The 23,615-nt window shown below is 38.4% G+C and overlaps 1 protein-coding gene across 3 annotated transcripts in view; it reads left to right on the top strand.

Moving 5' to 3' along the window:
- doc2b (double C2-like domains, beta) overlaps positions 1 to 23,615 on the top strand; it is a 394,892-nt gene that overhangs the window by 316,646 nt on the left and 54,631 nt on the right. For 2 of the 3 annotated variants that reach the window (XM_079815985.1, XM_079815983.1), the window contains one exon: positions 23,399 to 23,473. In XM_079815985.1, coding sequence (XP_079672111.1) covers positions 23,399 to 23,473 — 75 coding nt within the window. Of the gene's footprint in view, positions 1 to 4,548; positions 4,573 to 23,398; positions 23,474 to 23,615 lie in introns of all 3 variants that reach the window. The other variant, XM_079815984.1, reaches the window with a different exon arrangement.

The raw sequence follows: 23,615 nt of genomic DNA, 5'->3' as shown, positions 1-23,615 counted from the left end.
ATTTAAGTTAAAGTCACATATTTTTATCGGGGCATTTAACTCATCTTAAATTATGTTCTTATTTTTCATTATGTATTTTCCCTTTCCTCTTTTATTATACATTATACATCAGACGTATCTTCTGTACAGCACAGTGGCCAACTATTGTTGTGTTTATTTGTGCTTTATAAATAAATAAATGAAATATTTTATGTTGATTGCAAAATATGCAAATATAGTCTGATCTCAGAGTGTGTATGTGAAGTTTTAGCTCAAAATACCCCACAGATAATTTTGTATAGCATGTGAAAATTATCACTTTTTGAGGGTGAGCAAAAATGCGCCATTTTTGTGTCCCTTTAAATGCAAATGAGCTGCTTCTCCCGGCCCCCTTTCTAGAAGAGGGCGGAGCTTCAAGAGCTCGCATTAGCAGCTCCGATTATCCCACGCAGACACGCACCGAAAATGTCCGAAACTGTTCAGCCTTTTATGTTCAAACCGGAGTCGGACAATGATGGAGAGACTCAAGAAGAAGTGACAACCTGTAGAATGCAACAGGACGTTTATGAATATTTAGTTGATGAATTTCTGCAGCTGATGTGGAGTTATAAATCGCTCATGTGGGAACTGTTGCACACACTAACTAAAGCTAAAAAAGTGAAATCATAATCAAGAACCCTTTTAAGTGCTTCATGGGAGAGGGTAGGAGCGAAAGAGCTCTTCTGCTGTGATTTTCTTCACACAATTATTTGATTGGTAAAGATTTATTTACAGATTCATGGGTAATGTAGTTTTTCTCAAGAAATACTGCTGTTGAACATGTAAAATAAATTGGGCTGATGGCTTCAACAAAAGCATATACAGTCAATTAACAATTTAGTAGCAAACAGTAGGTCTGTCTTTAAGGGTTTATAAGTTATCATTAAAAATCAATTCCTCTATAGAGAAAAAAAAGGGTATTTTTACTGCTAGATCCCAACTGTTGCACTCTATAGAGTTTGGTGTCAGTGCATGTTACTAAGCTCATGAATCATGACACTCCTTAAAGGGATAGTTCACCCAAAAATGAAAATTACCCCATGATTTACTCACACTCAAGCCATCCTAGGTGTATATGACTTTTTCCTTTCAGAGTTGTATAAAAAAAATGTCCTGGCTTTTCTAAACTTTATAATGGCAGTGAATGGCAGCCCAAAAAAGTGTATCCATCCATTATAAAAGTAATCCACACGGCTCCGGGGGTTATTGAAGGCCTTCTGAAGCGAACCAATGGGTTTTTTTTCTTTGCAAATTGAATACAGAAAGCGGTCTGCTGGAAGCTAGATATTTTACTTTATAACGTTTTAAATATGGATATTTTTCTTACACAAACCCATCGATTCACTTCAGAAGGCCTTTATTAACCCCCCGGAGCCGTGTGGATTACTTTTAAAATGGATGGATGCACTTTTTGGGCTTCAAATTTGTAATGCTTGGAAGAGCCAGGACATTTTTAAAAATAACTCTAATTGTATTTATCTGAAAGAAGAATGTTATATACAGATGGCTTGAGGGTGAGTAAATTATGGGGTCATTTTCATTTTGGGTGAACTAACCCTTTAAGTACAATTATAAGTAGCACCCACAGCACTTTCATTGCACACCACTCATATGCTCTGATCTGGACTGTTGTGAACCAGACAAGCAGATTGAAAATTGACAGTGTCGTTGGACTGTGTATCATCACCCTTGGAATGCCGCTCAGCCAATCAGATTTGAGGACCGGAACTGTGATAAACTGAAATATATATCATCTACAAGTCCCCACCAAAGTCATTTATCAGAATAATATTTTACCATTTCCTAAGTGCCAGGCCATTCGTCCTTCTGAACAGACAAACGTGATGAGAAAGAGCAATGTAACCATTCATTCATTCACCCCTCACAAAGGTGCCTTCCAAGATCCATTTCAGTGCACATATTGCTCATATTGTGTCACACAAGGACACATCTGCTGCGACCTTAATGTGCACTGCAGCCAGACGCAGACTTTTCAAACGACAGCCTCCATTAAAGAAAACCTCCCTTTCTTTCGACGACCCCAATTCAGCGGCACGTTTCACCCATCGTCATTTTCCCTGGGCTCAGCCACCGTCTCCCCACCTCCGGCCCAATGCCCCCCCTTCCATCAACTCAATTAAAGTTACCTGTCTGTGATCTGCTCTTTCTCTCTGCGTAACTGACAGCTCTGAAAGGGTCATCCTTATTAGCTCTGAATGTACAGGGGTCACGGGCTCACCAGGAGTGTTCGCTCTAATGTAAAGCGGGGACTGTGTCACATCATCACTGGAACGAGAGGAGGTCACCAACCTCTTACAGCACATTACTGAGAACGCATTGAACACCTCTGGAAAACACGCTCTGCCCATTCCATTATGTACATTTTGACCCTGTGATTTGTGGGTAGTTAAACTAAAAGGGTCTCTTCCATACAGTGGCTTAAAAAAATGTTTGAATATTTGGCTACACTAACCACTTTTTGGTGAAATATAGGCTAAACCAGCCTGCAAAGACAATGAGAATTAGAAGGAAATAAATACATATTTGGGTGGTGTAATAATATAATCACATATTAAGATAACCCATGTTATTTAAATTACTAAAGTAGACAATAAAGAGCAATAATTCTTCCCCGCACTGCATAGGATGTATGACATAGGATGTGTGCAACGACAAATTCAAACACAGAGTTTCACTTTTCACTTTTTTGTTTAGTTATATCATTTATTATTTGAATAAGAGAACAACAGCAATAAACTTGGGCTAATCGTGGAAATTGTTTATTCATTACATCATAGATTGGAAATATTCTTTTTCAGGAAACTCGAATAAATAGCAACACAGTAGCAAACAATACACGATACAAAATTACAAAACAAAAACTAATAATTAATCCAAAGTTTGAACATTTACGAGTAGGCTAAAACATCTTCATTTGATCGTGTGACCGTTTACAGTAGCTCAATCACAGCGTGAAAATAAAGGAATTATAAAAGCAACACTTTTTTTGCCCCTCTTCTTCATGAGCTGAACTCAAAGATTTAAGACTTGTTCTATGTACACAATAGGCCTATTTCTCTCAAATATTGTTCACAAATCAGTCTAAATCTGTGTTAGTGAGCACTTCTCCTTTGCCGAGATGATCCATCCACCTCACAGGTGTGGCATATCAAGATGCTGATTAGACGGCATGATTATTGCACAGGTGTGCCTTAGGCTGGCCACAATAAAAGGCCACTCTAAAATGTGCAGTTTTATCCCACAGCACAGTGATTTCACATTGTGATTCATTGAATTCCATTATATGGACAAAAATACAATGGAAGTCAATGGGAACCGTAACTGTTCGGTTACCAAGTTCTGCAGAAAAAAGAAAGTCCATACAGGTTTGGAACAACATAAGGATGAATAAATTATGGGTGAACTATTTCTATTCCAATGTACAATATTATGTATGAATGTCATTGCATTAGATAAAATGTAAAACCAAATGTTATTTATTTTAAAGACAGCACACTTTTCAAGCAATGTATTTCATAAAAATACATTTAAAATTGCATCAATATACCGCTTTAAAAGTAAGATAAAACAGTCAATGTTACATGTATCAATCATTTTGTTATTATTTAGCCAGAATACTTAACTTAAATTCACCAAACATGCAGGCATCTTCGACAAGATGTTTTTTTTTCATCTCTGGATTACTTGGGTGCATTTGTCAAGAGTTTGATGCGACACATGCTGCTTAAACAGAAATGAAGCATTAAACTAGATAAATGGATACTTAATTGAACCCCCAGGCAGCAAATTAACATGCTACTTTTTTAATGAAATGGTATTCATTCTCATTATTTGTTTTGCCCGTGGTGTCGCTCTCTTATGTGCTAGTCAGTACACATTCAAAAGTGTTACAATAAGTTTCATTTGACTGACGTATTCCACCTCCAACTTTTCTCTCTCGGTTGATTTTCCTGTTTTAAACGATGTGATGTGTTCTCATGTAAATTATGGGCACAAAGTACAACTTTCCAACCGAGAAAGCATAGCCAAAATAAACCATTTATTTAGAACAAAGATGTTGCTCTGACATCCTCTGAAGATGAAATTGGGGGTTGATCTAACAGCATTTACATTTTTTTTGTTTGCTGTGAAACACCTCCGAACACTCCATCACTTCATGACAGCTAAATTTAGGGTTGTATTGACGAGTCAGATTGAGTCACACAGATAAAATAAAAATATCTACATTTAGATGAATCAGTGGGCACACTCCTCATACAGTACATTTTTAACACATGGGTCAAACACCCTGGTGCTTCCTTTTTTCCCCTCTCTTATTTTCACATGCTGTTTTTCTTTTACATCATGCTTTTTGTGTTGTCTTTTTTCCAAACTTGTATCTGTAAATTGATTTGTTTTGTGTCAATGTTGTTTTTATGCTCTTTCTTCCACCTTTTCTATCTTGCATGCACACATTTCTCTCTCTGCATGGCTTGGCTGCATGCTGTATATTGTTGTGACGGAGTGCAGCTCCCTGTACCCAGATACAAAAAGGTAAGCTTTATTACTCTTTATTGACTATTTCTCCACTTCCCAAGCAAATTTCCTGCCTCTCCTGTTGAACCTCCATTGATTAATTCCAGTAACACAGACAACAACTTACCAGCTGTAGTAGATTCTCTGGAATGTGTACCAAAAAAAGACTGTATTAGAGCCATAATTACAACTTAAAGGGATAGTTCACTGAAAATGACCCCATAATTTACTCACCCTCATGCCATGCTAGGTGTATAAGACATTGCTCTTTCAGACGAATACAAAAAATATCTTAGCTCTTCCAAGCTTTATAATGGCAATTTTTTAAATATATATTTTTCAATATTTATTCAACAAAAAAAAAATTGTTTTTTTTAAGCCGTTCTCCGGGGGGTTAATAAAGTCTTCTGAAGCAAATAGATGGGGTTTTTTTTTAAAGAAAATATCCATATTTAACACATTATGAAGTATATAAAATATGTAGCTTCCACCAGACCGCCTTCCATATTCAACTTACGAAAAAAGCATAACTGCCATCGGACGTAGCGTAAGTGTTTTTAACTGCGAGAGGCGCTACACTTTCTTTGTAAGTTGAATGCGGAATTTAAAATGCAAAGATGTCGGCCAATCACAGCAGTGGGCATTTACAGCAGACACGCCCCTTCAAACAGAGCGTTTAAGCCAAAGGGCTAATCAGAATAGAAAAATGCCTTTTATTTCTAAATTGAAATTTTATGATGTAAAAATCATACTAACAATATAAGTACACCTCAGGAAACATTATAAAAGAATACAAAAATCCACAATATGGGACCTTTAACAGTAGAAATACTAGGATTCAAATAATACAATTTCATGTTTTTTTTTGTTGTTTTTTAACCCAAATAGGTTGTAATTTAAACATAGGTGAATTCTCGTTGTAAAGACTATTTTACAGTCTCCTTTGTGTGTGTTTCCCTGTGTGTCATATTTGTATCTGTCCTATGAGATATACAATTTCCTGTGACACTTTTGGTTTCAATTTGTCCCTTTACTGTTGGCATCTTTCCTTTTTGTTGGCTCATTCATTGTTCCACTGAAAATTATTTTCAATTAAGATAAAGTACCCATGAGCAGATGTAAGCATAATGTTTAATAATGGCCTTTTATTAAGTATTTATGATGAATGATACATTTATCTCAGGCTAGTTCATTTCTAATTCTTTACCATGTAAAGGTACATTTTTCTCTTGAATGGTAAATTTTTGTGAAGCGCAAAGAGACTCTGCGTAGTAAGAGGCAGAGACTGCATCTGTCTCATTTGTTCTTATGCGAGTGGGTGGGTGTTTATATGCATATGGTCGTCAGTTCAGCTAGGAGATGTCTGTGGTCTTGTCTCGCCCCCATACATATATTCAAGACTTAAGAATGAGATGAATCTATTGGGCGCATTCACGCCCATGTGGGTATTAATTTACTGTATCTTTGCATCTGACACGGAGCAAAGCAGCCGCATGTGCACAACCATAAATCAGGTAAAGAGAGAGTGAGTGTGTGTGTGTGTGCGCCTGTGTGTAGAGATTTTACTATACTTGTGAGTGCAAAATGTCCTCACTTAAATATTATGACAACCGACTAGTGAGATTTCACTGGTCCTCGCTAATTAAAAATGCTTATAAATCAGGCAAAACAAGTTTTATATTAATCCAGTGTTTTGTGTGTTTCTGTGATGTGTAAGGGTTGGGTTAGGGCAGTGGTCGCCAAACCGTCGATAGCAATCTTTATCACTGTCCCGGTAGCTCCCGATAAATAACCGAAAAATATGTAACACATTATCATGGCTTGAAATTGCTCCGTATGCTTCCAAAATGTATTCTCTACAACCTCAAAATTCGCGCCGCACAAATCGACCGGCCATAAATTGGTGCATAAATCTGTGCTCCAAACACACAATTAGCAACCGGACGGTTTTTAGTTGAATTTTGGCTGATCTCTATTCTGGACTTGCACACAAACTGCATTGCAATCATTTCCCAAATGTCATTTGTGTCAAAATATTACGATCTGGACGTTAACACAGACCAGAGATGGGTCACGCTAAAGACGGATGCAAAGAGGAGAGAAAATAACAGACACAGTGGGCCTGTTTACACAGGTGCTGCGTCCCAATTCACATACTATCCGTACTAAATAGTATTCGAAAAAAGAATTAGTTTGTCCCAAATCGTAGTATGTTGAAAAGAGTATTCCAAAGATTCCCGGATGGTCTACTATTTCTGGTCAGAATTCGAAGTGCAGATCGATGCGCACTCTAACGGCTCATTTTGCCCACAACCCATTGCGAAAACTACAAACACGGATAAAAAGTGTTAAAAAACTACAAACATGACGGTTACGCGAGTCTGACGCTAAGTAGAGAGGATTAGATAATGGGGCTTGAGTGAGCAATTATCAGTATTTAACCTGACGAAAAGATATTTATTCAATGTTAGCCACATCATATTTCACCTGCAACAGCATTGAGAACTTTTGTAATGATACGTTTGGCCATTAACTTTGCAAACACATGAGAGGAGTCTCTACATTAAAGACCCACGAATGGCAGATCAACGAGCGACTACATTTCTCTCCGATACGGTAGGAAATTAAATTGAATATGGACGATTTGAACTGTGACGATGATTGACAGGGCAGTTTAAACGGTGACGGGACACATAACTAAGCAACAGAGTCCGTTAAAGATGGCGAAGTAGTACGTCCCAAAGCTTGCATACTTTTCTGCTACACACTCAAAAGTATGTACTTTTTCTTCACAAAAAGAGTACATACTTTTAGGACGTAGTATAAGTAGGCGAATTGGGACGCAGCAATGGTCACTTGCGTTTTCTCTGATCAGATAGCTGGATCCAATTGTGAAAAGACCAGGTGACCAAGACCCTCCGATCACTCAAACTTTCGGTGATGTGAACTCCATTAAAAATGCATATAGCGCGGGAATTGAAGATTGGATTCATATCCGTTTTGTGGAGACACATGTGACCAAGTGTAAATGGAATCGTTCTGATAAATCAGACGGATATCTGATCTGTAAAAACGCATGAAGTGGACCAGGTACTAAAAATAGGCCCAGCAAGATAACCGTTCGCGATGCTTGAAATATAGGAAGAAAAATATAAATATTGAATTGGGGAGGGGGGTTACATAAATGTATATGAACGAAACTGACTGTCCTCAGAATAGTTTCGATGGCATTTTTACAGCGGTACCCAAAGAAACGCTTCTTTTCCATAACCACCACCTGCTGTCGGAGAGTGAATTTGCATTTTTATTCAGTCTGTTTTTGTTTTGTGCAGGTGTGACTTATGTAACAATTTCAATAAACAACAAATAAATCTGCTTAAAAAAAAAGATCGGCAGCTGGTATCGGAAATAGCCAATTTGCTTGTAAAAAAAACTAACTCTGAATCGGCCATGAAAAATCTATAGGTAGATCTTGCCTTTCATCAAGGCTGAGGTCAGGGATCTTTGGCTTGAAAAGGTTGGTGACCACTGGTTTAGGGGATAGAAAATGTCATTTAACCTGATATAAAATCAATGAAAGTCTATGCAGTGTCCTCACTAATATACAGTGTTGGGAATAACGGCGTTATAGATAAACGGCGTTACTAACGGAATTACTTTTTTCAGTAACGAGTAATCAAACGAATTACTGTTTCTTCCGTTACAACGCCCGTTAGCGTTACTGAGAAAAAAAAATGCGGCGTTACTATAATTGAGTTCACTGAAGCGGTTTCATCCGAACAGGCTCTCTGTCAGTCGGACCTGCAACGCGTGTGTGTGTGTGTGTGTGTGTGTGTGTGTGTGTGTGTGTGTGTGTGTGTGTGTGTGTGTGTGTGTGTGTGTGCGCGCGCCAGCCATGCGTGTTGGGGGTGGGTTGGGTGGTACACATAACTGATGATGATTGGTGGGTGTGAGACAAGGTTGAGGTTGATAGGTTGAGTTCACACACACACACACACCTATGACGCACACGCATATGCACAGTCAGCGATGGCAAGTCCAACGACTTCAAAGGTAGTTTTCGCAAACTGGAAGTATAAGCGCTACTTTTCCCTCGTTGAGGTGAAAGGTACAAATGTTTATGTAACGTGCAACTTATGCCCAGGAAGAAAGAGTCTATCCACGTCGGTGGCAAGTAATTCTAATCTAATGAAGCGCCTCACATCATCACAGCCACAACATTAGTGGCTAAAAACCCAGGTGATAACGTGAGCTCCACTACCAGAGGAGTAGTAAAGAAGTACTGATACTATTTACACAATATTTAAACTATAGTAGTGATACTACTGATAATATTTACAATAATGTATTGAATTTGATAGGTGTCTCTCACGTTGTCCCACAGCAACATTACAATAGTGTACATTTAATGTACAATGTTTTATAATAGCAATTTATTCTATTTAGTGTCCAATTCATTCATTTAACATATTTAATCCAAGTTATTTGACATATTTGAACATTTGAAAGAAAGAAAAAAGTAACACAATAGTTACTTTCCCTGGTAATTAGTTACTTTTATAATGATGTAACTCAGTTACTAACTCAGTTACTATTTGTAAGAAGTAACTAGTAACTATAACTAATTACTTTTTTAAAGTAACGTGCCCAACACTGCTAATATAGTGAAACGTGTGTGTACTTGTGTAACTATCTTTGTGAGGACCAGTTTAAGTTTTAAACCAGGGGTGTCCAATCATTCTCCTGTGTGGTTAAGGCCTCTTCACTCCTGCCATGCAGTGTTTAACGTCTTTGGAGCACAAATTAAGATATTTTTGATTGAAGAGTTGGAGAACCCCCATAGGCTGCAGCGTCATTGCAACTTTACAGGCCCAGAAAGGTAGTAAAGACAGTCCATGTGACTCCAGTGGTTCAACCTTAATGTTATAAAGCAACAAGAATACTTTTTGTGCGCAAAACCCCACAAAAATAATGACTTTATTCATCAATTTCTTCTCGTCTGTGTCAGTCTCCTACGCTGTTGATGTAGTAAACACAGTACATCGTTTGCAGGTTCAACGTCAGAACGGCGAATCACCATTAGGGGTGCACCGATCCGATATTAGGATCGGATATCGGCCGCGATACTGACAAAATAGCTGGATCGGGGATCGGAAAAATTAACAGATCCACAAGCCGATCCAGGTGTTTTTTTCCGTCGCAGCAGAACCTACGTCATTCGTCAGCTTCACGTGTGTCGCATGTTAGAAGGGAGCGAGCCAGAGAGTCGGCTGTGTGGAGGAGATATTTCACGCTTGCCACGCCAACTAGTTCGTCGCTGTTTCGAGGGTATTACTGCAAAGTCAGGGTCTTTCCTGCATTGACATTTTTTTGACGGCCAAAGCCTAATTTGATGAGTTATTGTGATTTACGAGTGATGTAGAACAGATGCTGCGCTTGTGACTGAGTGACAGAGAGACCGATCTGAGAGCTCCTCCCCCGCGCGCGCTCTCTGGGTCTTCAAAATAATCAGTGTTCGCTCTCATATTTCACATATTAATCCAAATCAAAAGCTCGGAAGACCGAAACCATGTTGCACGTGACACATTCGGACAATTTTGTCCTTGAATTATCACTGGGTGTGAATTGCGCTCAAAAAACATTGACTCTTCTCTGACCAGCTGACATAAAGCATACTTTCAATAAGCGGGAGACAAATGATATCCAGTTATGAAGTGTTTTCTGTGTGTTGACATCTTTCGCGATGTTCTAACAGACGGGATTCGCACACAACGCGTCTGCTAATGTCCGATTCGTGACCTAATGACTCCTTTGAACCGAATCATTTTAACGACTGGCCAGAACAACTGATCTGTCCAACACTGAACTCATGAACTCAGTTTATTAATTTACTCAGAACGCAACTGAAATGAGAACACAAGTGTGCTTACCCACTTTAGCAAGAGTGGGTAGTAAGAATTATTTTTAATTATCAACAGTATTTCATCTTATTTCTGTTGACAATGTGTAGTAAAATAAAAAGGCCTAGCCTACAATCATTTAGACTGGAGTGAGGTGAAACCAGAACAAAGTTGTTATTAGCTAGCTGAAAATTTTTATTAAATTGCATATGGTAGAAAATTAGACTATTTGTTAATTTGTAATGCTACTTTTTAATATTGATATGATTATATACCAAAACAATTATCTGTAGTGTAAAAAATGTTTGGTAACTGTCAGATTACTATTGTATGTTTGACCAATACACTGTTTTTTGTTTCCACTGCTACATTTTATTTATTTAAAGAAGTTAGATTACATTCTATTTTAGATTTGAATGCACAATTGTTTTTTAAATAAATAAGAATTCAACACCTTACATACATCTGTTATTTTGTCTTAGTTATGTTTAGTTAGTAAAGTCTGGTGCCTTTAGTCTCTTCAAGGAAGGTATAAGGTGGAAGATATACAGTTTATTATTAATTCAACAATATATCGGATCGGTATCGGGTATCGACAGATACACAAAGCCCAGGCATCGGTATCGGTATCGGGACTGAAAAAGTCGGATCGGTGCACCCCTAATCACCATTGGTCGACACCGTTCATGTGAGCAACATGACTCATGCGAGTGATGCTGATGCAGGAGCTGGCCAATAATGAGCCGGCGTTCTGACATAGAACCTGGAAGCGCTGCACTGTGTTTAAAACGTGAAAAGCGTAGGAGAATTACGCTGAAGAAAAGAGATTCTTGAATAAAGCCGTTATTTTTGCGCACAAAAAGTATTCTCATCGCTTCATAACATTAAGGTTGAACCACTGTAGTCACATAGACGATGAGTTTAACGATGTCTTTACTACCTTTCTGGGCCTTGAAAGTTGCAGTGACGTTGCTGCCTATAGATGGTTCAGAAAGTTCTCGGATTTAAAAAATTTCTTCACTTGTGTTCCGAAGATGAACGAAGGTCTTACGGGTTTAGAACGACATGAGAGTGAGTAATTAATGACAGGTTGATTTTTGGGCAAACTATCCCTTAAAAGACTTTTACAGTGTTAGAAATAAAATAATAGTTTAAACAAATGCTGTTCTTTTGAACTTTCTATTCATCAAAGAATCCTGAAAAAAAAAAAATTAAGCAGCACAACTATTTTCAACATTGATGATAATAATAATACTGTATATCGTCGCTGCCCGATGAAACTCACGTATGTCCAAAACGGTTACTTTTCAGGAAGTGAAAAAAACACCGTATTTCAAAAGCAGTTGAATGTAGCGTTGTCATACTTGGTACGGCATCTTTACATGTAACCATATTCTTGCCAGTGTAATGATATAATCCACATTTGACCAAAATTGAGTTTAAATGGACATACGTGCATATTTTACAGTAACGGTGGTCGATACGCGTTCTTCCGATCATTAATTAGAATGGCCAAGTCGCGTTTCATATTGACAGAGGAATATGCTCAGTTTATTAAATAGCCTACGTCTTAGTTTATTAAATACGCTTAGTTTAGTTAATATTAATTATAAATATATTAAATGTCTCTTGCAAACTATGAAGGGACAATGAATCAATACACGGACATGGTAATGCTAGACAGATACTCCTACCGTAATTTTGTCACTCCTAGACGTACGTCTGGCGTCATGGGGGAAACGTTTACCTCGATGAAGGAAAGTCATTGTCTCACCAGGCTATGTTTATTTGGCAATGTATTGCAGAAAAGAAAAGTGAAAATGAAGATGCAACTTCACAAGACCAGCGAGATGCTTCCACAGGGCGGGAGATACGCGGCGTGATTGACAGCTTTGACACCAAATGGATATACGTGAAAATCAGATGACATGATTTCACAACTTTTCATTGGCCATTTAGATATGTGAAGCATACTGTATACGGAAATTAACCTGGACATTCAATCCGTCGAAAAATCTCAAAATTGGCAAAATGAACATACGTGGTTTTTATCGGACAGCGACGATATGTTTCTTAAGTACCAAATCAGCATATTAAAATCCTCTCCTCAACAATTTGCTTGACTTTAGGTATCAGTCATGTCCATAGCCCAAGCGTTGCATAGATGCTATGGAGATTAGAATTAAAAAAAAATATTGAGCCAGAAGTTGACATGTTGCACCACTCAAACAAACATAGCAATGTTCTGAAAGAGGCCCAATGTACACGCTTTGGGAAAGTCAACCTAGAAATGGCTATTTGGTCTCTCCACATTAAACTGGTATAAGAGACGGGCTATATATATCCTTGGGCTCTACTTATTGAGATGTTACTCTTGCATTTATTCTCTCACTTCCTCCCTCCCTGTGTTTATCAAGCCCACCTCCAGCCTGTACTAATGTTTTTCCGTAATGCATTATGGGCACATGGCTATGTACTAGGTGGCTCAATGGCGTTTGGATCCCGTGCAGCTCTCACCCATTGAGAGTCATCTGTGCTGGAACCTCCATCTGCTCTTGTGAAACACACTTGATTTCGGCCAGCCCTTCCCTTTTACAGAATCTCGTCCCTTTCATTTTTAAGTGCAGACCTTTTCCAACAGGATGTTTATGCAGAAGAATAAAGAGATATAATTTGGCAGATGAAACATATCTGACTAGTTAGCCGTTGATTGGGAGATGGGAAGGGAAATGCCAGACTTGGCAGCGTGGCAGCAGTAAGTAAAGCTGTATGAATGAGTGCGTTGCACGCGGCTTTCACACGCACTCGCTGATGCATGCCGCCCATCTCCTTTCACACTGGTCATTTCTCCTGCTTCTCCATAATTATGATCAACCATCCATTCACTGGCAACACTGCAATCGGATGCCCCATAACACGTTCATTGTAGGTTTCGTTCTCAGGAGACCACCGCTTCTCTGTTTTATGTCTATCCTGAGTAGTCGAGGTCAGCTGGGACATTTCATACGCACATTTAGGTTACGCCCACTCGCCCTCCTCCAATTGGCTTGCAGGTACCAGACAGGCCTTTGATAAAGAGTTTTGTTCCTCTGTATTCAATGCATCCTTCAATATCGAATGAGAATGGGGCATTGCACCGTATTAAATCACACGCCGACCGTTTTTCTTTATCGATCTGCTCAGAGCAGACGGGCCACTGTTTACCAGACACCCATATGTCACGCAGCCCTGAAACGCAAGTCAAATCCTGAATGACGCCGAGTGCCTGGTGCTACACTGAGCGAAGATAACTGAGTTCTTGCACTCCGATTGTTTGCCTAATCGAGTAGGTGTGTTATAACTGGATTTATGGCATGGAAATGGAAAACACATACGTATGGTGAAAGCGAGGTTCAGATTTGTGCTTGCCCTTATTTTCGTGACGGATTGCGTCAGTCCTCTTCTATAGTGGAGTGGACCTCAGAGGCTGTTTCCGCCTGCAGAACCTTCAAAGTGAACGACCATCTGCAGTCTCCGCACGCACACACAAACATACTCACAAACACAATCACACGGAGCCGAGCGGACCTGTGGATCTTTGAAAACTGCTTTGTATCTCTGATGAGACAGATGCGCACGGGTCGTCCTGTGATGGGCCACCAGCAGGAGTGAATAACTTGGAAGAGCTGAATGAAAGCGAAATACAAGAAGGATATTTTGTCAAAGCTGAAGTGTGTCGTTTTTTCAATGACAAAAACACTTCTCCTTGACCAGCTTTATGCAGGTTGACTTCCCAGCTAGTGTAAACCCAGGCTGTGTCTTTGCCTGGCTTTGCACTTTGTGTACTATGTATTGAATTAGATGAGAGAAGATCTTCTCACGCATTCATCATGTTTACATGGACAGCAGTAATCTAATTATTGACCTTATTCTGAATAAGACAATATCCTGATTAAGGTGTTTACATGAGTTGCTTTTAGAATATTCAGTTCATGTTCCCATTTTACATGTTATAGAACATAGATTGATTAATGGCATGTCCAACTTTCCTTCCAGAATTTCACATATCAACATACAGTCCGTCTTCGATATAGTACCAGAAACAGTTTTGGGTGTTTAATTTTCAAATTTTACGAAAGCTTCAAGTGCAGTTAATTATTTGTCATGCTACACATGCAGACGATGGCAAATACAATTTCTCCAGCAACGGGCCTCATCGGCCACCACGACAAACTCTGAGGTAATACAGTACAAAGTAAGGACTGGTGGGAAAGAGTTGCTTGAACTCTTGCCATGCTCTCTTGTTTTCCGTCAAATGGTTGACCACTGCGTGTGGCAGTGGCGTAACTTAGTAATGACGGACACCAGTGCAGGCTATTACGACAGCCCACCTGGGCTGCACAGTTATGAAAGCACTTACAAACACACACACTGCAATATACGCAGAAATGACTTGGCCTACAATTTGTGCTATAGATACGCACTTTCATGAGATCGAGCTGCGTGTCTAGGAACCCTTTATAATCGAATTTGTGTGCCTAACCTATTGGCTACACCAACTAAAATCAGTATCTTATCAGTTTCTTATAGTTCTCTTTGCATGCATCTCTCTCCAACACACACGTGTTTGTGTTCTTGATCGTACTTTGCTTTGGGGTAAAAAGAACTTTGAAATACCTAATACGATTAATAAACATCCCAACGCCGTTAAGATGAATAGCCTATGTGAATATGTGCTGCGCACATTTAAAAAAAAACACACAAAAAATATGACATTTTAAAGAGAACGTTTTCTTTAACCATCTGGTCAACGAAGGATGCTAATGGATTTCTGATGGATTTTTTCCCTCATAACAGAGGAAATAACTCACAATAATGGCCATACAGATAAATGTGTATGTGAGACATAATTATAAACTATAAATTGTCTACTTTGATTTGTGGAGACTCACAATAACGACAATGGTCGTCATTAAGCGCACCGGTAGAGTGTGAATGTCGTGTGATTATTGAATCTCAAACCAGCGCATTTCATTTGAAATGTGCGTGTCAGAAATCCTGCGAAGTCACTTCGTCGCCATATTAACAACGTTAATAGTTCGATTAAAGTGTGTACATGTCTGTAATGCACTAAAATGGGAATACTCCACATGTCTTATTGGATTTGCGTTTACTTTGAGTATGACTTTAGAAGGTAATTTAGGTAATTAGAAATTGCTGTTTACATGGTAGTTTCTTAATCAGAGTATTGTCTTAATCAGGTTAATATCGGATTATTGTCGTCCATGTAAACGTACTGACAGATGAAGTGCCTTTGTAGGTGTGCACGTGTGTGGGATGACTACATTCCTGGACATACACTGTCGGAAAAACACAACAGCTTGTCACTGGGGCATTACACTTAAAAGCATAATCTACCCCTAAAACGTGCACATTAGTTCCTTAAAGTAGTAATATATACCCTTAAGTTACTAAATTTCTATATTTCTTGAATTGTTGGCATACTGTGTAGCAGGGAAGTATGCACATTTGAACGTGTGCTGTTTTTTTTAGTGGCCTGATATGTCAACTTCTTGCTTAACCAATGGCGTGCAATACTTTGGGGTGAGAGTATCTGCAATACACTCGAAAAAAAAAGGCTCGTAATCATAGGGGAACCTTTTTTAGTGCTATATAGCACCAATTTTAGTGCTTCAGTGGTTCTTCAGCGGTTCTTCAGAGGTGCTATATAGCACCTTAGTCAAAGAACCGGTGAAGAACCGCTGAAGAACCGCTGAAGAACCTCTGAAGAACCGCTGAAGAACCACTGAAGCACCAAAATTGGTGCTATATAGCACTAAAAAAGGTTCCCCTATGATTACGAGCCAAGAACCATTTTTGGTGCAATATAGAACCTTTTTTTTTTTTTAGAGTGTAGGCATTTTAGTGACTAATTTACTAATTTGTTTCTATAATGAAAGTCATGCTTCAGGTGCATTTTACAAGACTATTTATAAAGAAATTTTTAGGGCTGCCCCCGACTAAAAAAATGTTCTAGTCAGCTAGTAGCCATCCGTTTAAGCCGCTAGTAGACTAATCGAGCGTTTATATTAATATAATTACTTAAATATATATTGGGGACGGAATATACTTATATCCTATCCCACACTCAAGCGAAGGCATAATGCTTGTCGCAAAGCACTGTGGCACATTATGCGTCGTAAAAAAATAGCAAGGAGACATTTTAATTATGTATTAATAAACTAGTGTTTTCATAAGTGAGTCATTGTCGGCTGCAAAGATGAATTTGACGATGCTGACTCGCCATCTCCGCTGTATAGTGGCCTATAGAGAGAAATGCACCTTTCATCAATACTCAAAGAATATTTGTTTTCAATAGATATATTTCTCATGTCTGTCATGTTTCGGTTTATTTTGGTGACACGCTCCAGTTCACAGAGACTGAGGCGGCAGAAAGCGTGTCCTGATTGTTTTCTTTATTTTATAAAAGCACAACGTTTTTATTGTTATTGTGAGTGCACACAAATAAAAGTAGGCAGTTTCGAATGATGCATTGCTCTTATCTGTATGAACAAAAATTATTTCGTATTTTTCCGTTGTTTCCGCTGTTATCAGGAAAAAATGCATCTCGTCGCCGCCGCCTCTGACATGCAGTTAGCGCGCTAGTACTATAGCTTCCACACTCTGCACAAACTCTTGGATATGCGCATAATAATAGCGCAAGTTTATCTAGGTTTACGTTAGTTATGTAAAGTTGCTACTACTTAAATGTTTCAAATGATAAGCCATATTTGAGGTCGATGGATGATAGGCGAATGTTTGGATTTCCTGACCAACATACTGTAATTACCACAAGAACCCGCCGTTAATGATCTGTCCCTCACGGACTGCGTGACTTTGCCACTTCCTGTGGAGTTTTATTTTTCCTCCTTCTGCGACTAACCGACTAAGACAATTTTGGTCGACTAACATTTAGTCGACTATTAAGGGGCAGCCCTAGAAATGTCCCTTATTTTTCTAAAAAAAAAAATGCTACTTTTTACAGTGTACTTGTATCACAGTCCAACATAAGATTGTGTTTGACTAGACTATACACTATTTCTTTTTTGCCCGTCACCCTCCTGCCATGTTCTTTTGCCCATGCAGAGAACTGTGAGAGTTTTCTCACACCCCCTCATGTTCATTTGTTTTATTTCTCAGGCGTTGTTGTGTAAAGTGCAACAATGATTATTTATGTCTTTATGCGCTTTCCTCCATGTACCCACAAGCTAAACAAAAGAGGAGAGAGAGGTGTGAAGCCCATGTAAGCCTCTTTGACAAGTTTACACTGTATAGCGCACAGAAGCAGAAAATAACTAATTAGGATTGTGGTTCTGACAGCCCTTATATGTCAGGCTGGAGAGGCCGGCCCTTTCTCTGGCCCTCTGAGATCTGCTCATCTCACACATGAATGCACACAGGGGCGTCTGGAGGACCGACCAGGAGTCCTACCTGAGAGAAAGCCTGCTGGGAAAAGCAATGCATCACTGAAGCATGGACAATATGCTGAATCTATATTAAAATCAGTTTGTCTGTGGCACATTTTAGCTTGTGATGTTCAAATGCTAAAATTCAATAGACCCTAGGCCTTCTGACCTACCAGAAGAATGGTGAAAGTCGATTCAGTACTATGTTTTGTATGTGCACTGCCTATAAAAACTAGTGGCCTTTTTTATATGTTGTTGTTTTTGACTTTTTATACCATTTAATCACAGAAACACTTTTTCATTTTATCTCTGCAATGCAATCTGAAATAGCATTCTCTGTAGTTCTCTCTGTACACTACCATTCAAAATTTTGGGTTCGGTAAGATTTTAAAAATATTTTTGAAAGAAGTCTCTTCTGCTCCCCAAGGCTACATTTATTGGATCAAAAATACAGTAAAAACAGTAATATTAAAATAACTGTTTTCTACTTTTAATTTATTTGAAAATATAATCTATGAAAATGTGATGCAAAGCTGATTTCAGCATCATATCTCCAATCTTCAGTGTCACATGATCCTTCAGAAATCAGAATAATATGCTGTTCTGCTACTCAAGAAACATGTATTATTATCAATGCTGAAAACAATTGTGCTGGTTAATATTTTTGTGGAAACCGTGATACTTCAGGATTTTTCGATAAATAGAAAGTTCAAAAGAAGAGCATTTAATTAAAAGCTTCAGTGGCTGAGATTGTAGAGATTGCATATTCAACTGTTGCTCTTAATGGGAGAATGTCAAAGAGAAATTTAATATTAAAGAGCACCTATCATGGCATTTAAAATGTTCCAAATATTGTTTTAGAAGTCCCCAACAACAGTTTTGCATGCATGCAATGACAAAAAAGACTTTAGTTTTCTTATAATATGCATTTATTTTTACCTGTTTTGACAGCGATTCTCAAATGATTCCTTTAGTGATTCACTTTTCAAAACCCCGGCTTTACGTGACGCTAATCTGCGGTGATTGGTCCGATGACCCAGTCAGTTGTGATTGGTTTAGTCTGTGCAGATATTTTCGGAAACGGAACGCCCATCAAAGTCTTATAGTGACAGTAATTTGTTAATATGTGTCAGGAGTTATGAATATGAAAACCGCGTCGGTACTGTTTGATTGTAATATGAGCCTCAGCTGATCTCATTCATAAAAAAACTCCTCTATTCTCCTCACGAAGACTCGCGACAAATCAACATCCCTCAGGGCTTTTAGTTCAAAAGTGTGCAGATGAGGAGACATATTGATAGATTCTCATATGTCTGTGTCAAATTTCTAAACAGAGGAGTATTTTTTATTCAATACTTCCTCAAAATGGGCAGTTATAGCCTAATCATGAGCGATTGAGTCTCTTATGTGTTGTTTTCAATTCATACTGGCAGCCGGAGGGCGCTCTGTGCACATGTAGTCCATGTATGGTACAGACAGACGAAGAAGAACCATGTGCCATAATAGAAGTCCATAATAAAAGCTTCCTGAGATCGCGAAACATACATTTGACGACTAATAAACACACAATCGCGACGATGTATGGTTTGTCTTCAAGCCACTTAGTCTTCAAATGCTCATCCTTGGGCAGATGAAAGAAGTTTGCTTTTGAGTGGCACTTCAGAACACAGCGTCTCGTCGCCATGATGTTTTCTAGTTTTCACTGGCGTCTTGGAGCGCAATAAGTGGGCGTTTCGTATTCAAATAACTTGACAAGTTGACGTCATCTAGTCAGAGAAAAAGCTTCGGTCTTCTAACGATTCTTAAAAATGACTCCGAGTCGACTCTTACTTTTGAAAGAAAATAACTATATATACGGTGCACTGTCATATTTCAAGCTATCACAGGATGTTTTTGTTCACTTAGATCTATGTTACACACTACATGAAAGGTAAATTTCAAAATTCCATGATAGGTGCTCTTTAAACAAAAATGTCATTATATCTTGACACAGCATGTGGGAGACTCTGAAGCCTTCTGGAACAAGCTTCTGTGGTCTTATGAGACCAAAATTGAGATGTTTGGCCATTAGAATAAACGGCATTTGGAATAAGCTACGATGCTCATCAGAACTCGGCACCTTCCCCATGGTTAAGCGCGGTGGTGGCAGCTTCATGCTGTGGGAATGCCTGGCAGGCTTGTGCAGGTAGAAGGTAAAAAATGCAAATCCTAGAGGAAAACGATTTAACGTTATTAAATTTTTGTTAAACAGGGACTGAATGTTAACATCAAAAAGAAATTGAGATAAAAAGTTTGGGAAAGACTTAATTTTAGTGTCCTTGTTATATGTTCCTAATGTAGTAATAAAATTAAATTATGCACACAAAAAAAATGCTTTTCTTACATAGTATTTCTGTCTTGTTTTCAGTCCAAATACTTAAACGTTCTTAAATGAAGATGAATACACAAGTAAAATGGCTAGATATTACATCTTGTTTTCTGGGGGAAAGAAATTAAATTAAGTGAGTTTTTGCTTAAAACAGGCAAAATTATCTGCCAATGGTCTTAAATTAACTTGTTTCTGTTTGAATTAAGACTATTTTTCTTACCCCATTGGCAGATAATTTTGCTTGTTTTAAGCAAAAACTCAATTTAATTTCTTTCCCCCAAAAAACAAGACATATTATCTTAAGTCATTTTATTTGTCTAATAAATGCATCTTAATTTAAGTTTTAGATATCTAGACTGGAAACGAGACAAAAACACTCAGGGCCCTATTTTAACGATCTGAGCGCATGGTCTAAAGCAAGTGTCCGAATCCACTTTTGCTAGTTTTGGGAAAAATGGTGGGCACGCCAGACGCATGGTTCAAAAGGGTTGTACCTTGTCTCTAAATGAGTCATGGGTGTGTTTTGGGCGAAAAAAAATCAGAGTCTCAAGTTGCGCTTGCGCCATGGTGGATTCGCTATTTACATGGCGGAATTTGCGAGCAGAAAAACTGAACGCTTCTCCAGATTATCCTTTTATTTTTAATATTTAAAAATGCTTGTGTGCTGCTGCGAGTCCCTGTGTGTGTAATAAACAGAGTGTACATGTGCTGTGGACCCGTCTATAGGTGCATATAACTAACACAGCCTTTTAATAACACAAAAAATATTGCATCATTGACTTTAGACCAGGTTTTGGTTGGTCAATGGCGCAGTCGTTTTCAGTTTCCTCAAAATAGCAACGCGCCAACAATGCGCCTGAGCACAACTCGTTTTCAGACCAGCACACCCATGGGCGCTCAAATGGGCTCAAATGCATTTGCTATTTAAACAACGTAGTGCAGGACGTGAAAATGATAACTGCATTGGGCTGAAACTAGCAAAAAAAAACTTGCGTTGCGCTTGCCGCCGCATTGCGTCGGGTGTATGATAGGGCCCTAAGTAAGAAAAGCATTTTTTGCATGTGTAGTAAGTACATGTTGATAATTAATATTACTCAGTACTTAAATATATAATTACACTGTAACAAGGACACTTTAACATAGTGTAACCAAATTTTGATATATTTACAGAATTAATTAAAAAAAGAAAAATATTTGTCCTTTAATTATTTTTCCCTTTCTTTCTCTCACTAACTTGAACATTTGGTTCCAACTTGGTTCCTGCTGAACGTTTAAAGAATCGTTGGTACCTTCTTGGCAAGTGCTATTCGCACTTGCTCCGCCTAACAATGCATGGTTCGGCCAAACAAACCAAAAAAACGCAGAGATTTCAACGTTTCCAGTGGCGCAATCAGTAAAGCGTAAGGCTTTAGGATCTTGGTTTTGATGCGATCGACCCGGGTTCGAATCCACCTTTTGCAGAGCTCGCTCTTCTCCCTTTTCCTATCACATATCACATCGGAAAGGTATTTACTTAAATTTTTTTTTATTTTTTTTATTCTAAAAGTAGAAATAAAGTGCCTAACGAAATGTTTAATAATAATAAAAGCATTTATAGGGTAGGGGTAGGTGAAGGGAGGGCTTTTATTGTCCCATTAAGGCTGCATCCATTTAATAATTTTAATAAATACAATCATTTACACTCTGTTATTATTGCATCCTGTTAATGTACAACAATGATGAGGAGCAAATAGTATGTATCTGTCAAAATAAAGTATAAATTGCTTGTAATTACTGTTTACACATATTGCAAATAATTACTTTTACATGGTGTAAATAGAATATATCACTATTTTCACTTAGTAAATAGCATCTACAGCTGTTTGCACTGTAAATATCATCTATCGCTAAGAAAATATATTATTTTCAAATAGTGTAAATAGAATCTAGTTGTTATTTACACTTGATGTAAATAGTATCTATCGCTATTTGCACTTAGTGTAAATAGTTGCTTCCTTAAAGAAAAACAATTTCATGCCAGATGTCTCTGAAAAGACCTGAAGCGCTTTCAGCAGCAACTCTCTGCCGGGATAAATTTGATTTTATTAGTGCAAAAGCACACTTGACTATTGTTTACTGAAGATAACAAACACTTTTCTTAAATTATGCTGCAAAGTTGCATTATGCAGACAGCTAAAATTAAAAACCATAATTTAGACCACAGAGGTAAATCCAGGAAGGTAAATCCTTTGTGTGGAACATGCTCCCTTAATCAACAACATCCCCCACAAGGTTTCTGAGAGACAGCAGTGCTTTTATCTGACTGTGAATGTGATGCTTAACAGTGTTGAAGAAAAAAAATTCAGTAATACCCTCTGTGATATTGATGAATCAAGAACTACACAGCCCTACGCTTCCAAAATCCAAAGCTACCTCACTGAATCCCACTACAAAGATGGTAATTAAGCAGTAGAGCAGAGGAGATGATGGGTGTCAGGTGGTGCAGAGGTTTTCAATAAGATCAGTGTTTGCTTCACATACTCTCTGACAGTAGACAGTGTTGTCGAGCTTTGTATTGATATTTACTCTAAATCCTGTGCAGCTTGTAGTTAATTCAGAACCCTCAAGTTTCGTGTGGGATCTCAGAGAACCCAAAGCTGTTTAAATGGCTCAAAAAAACATACTTCATAATGAATGAGGTGGAATCTTATGAGAGCTGATTATAAACAAAATTTCAGAAACATGCATCAGACAAAGCTGAACGTTAAAATTATTATTGGCACCAACACAATTGCTCAATATATTTTTGTATGATTGCACGTCTGATATTTCAGCAGTGATTAGGCTTTTTATGCCGTGTCCACACAAAGTGCTTGAGCTTTTTGCCCGTTCTAAAATGAATGTTAATAGAAAGCTAAGAGCTGCAGGAGAGTGCTCTGCTGTCATGGCACGACATCACCTCCAGCATTTCTAATTAGCTTATTTGGCCGGATTTGAAACACTACGTCTTGTTAGAAAAAGCAAGAGTTTGACATGAATTGGATATCTAAACCCTGTGGAATCTCAGGGTGCTTTATGCTGTTGACTTCACAGGATTTCTAAAAGTGGTTGTTTTTCATAAGTCGCATTTTTTTTCTTTCACTGTCTCTCAGGGACTCAAACCAATGGATCACAATGGGCTGTCAGATCCCTATGTTAAGCTGCACCTGCTGCCTGGAGCTAGTAAGGTATGTGCCTGCTCACCACTTGGGGATACATTGTTTTATACATTCCAAAGAGGCTTTTAGTTATATTATTTAAGGCAGTGGTTCTCAACCAAGGGGCATTGACCCATTAGAGGGTCTCTGCATACTTCCAAGGCGGTCACGG

This window comes from Gobio gobio (assembly GCF_949357685.1).
Source record: "Gobio gobio genome assembly, chromosome: 4".
In the NCBI taxonomy this organism is placed as follows: Eukaryota; Metazoa; Chordata; class Actinopteri; order Cypriniformes; family Gobionidae; genus Gobio; species Gobio gobio.
This window is presented reverse-complemented; position numbering and strand designations above follow the sequence as displayed.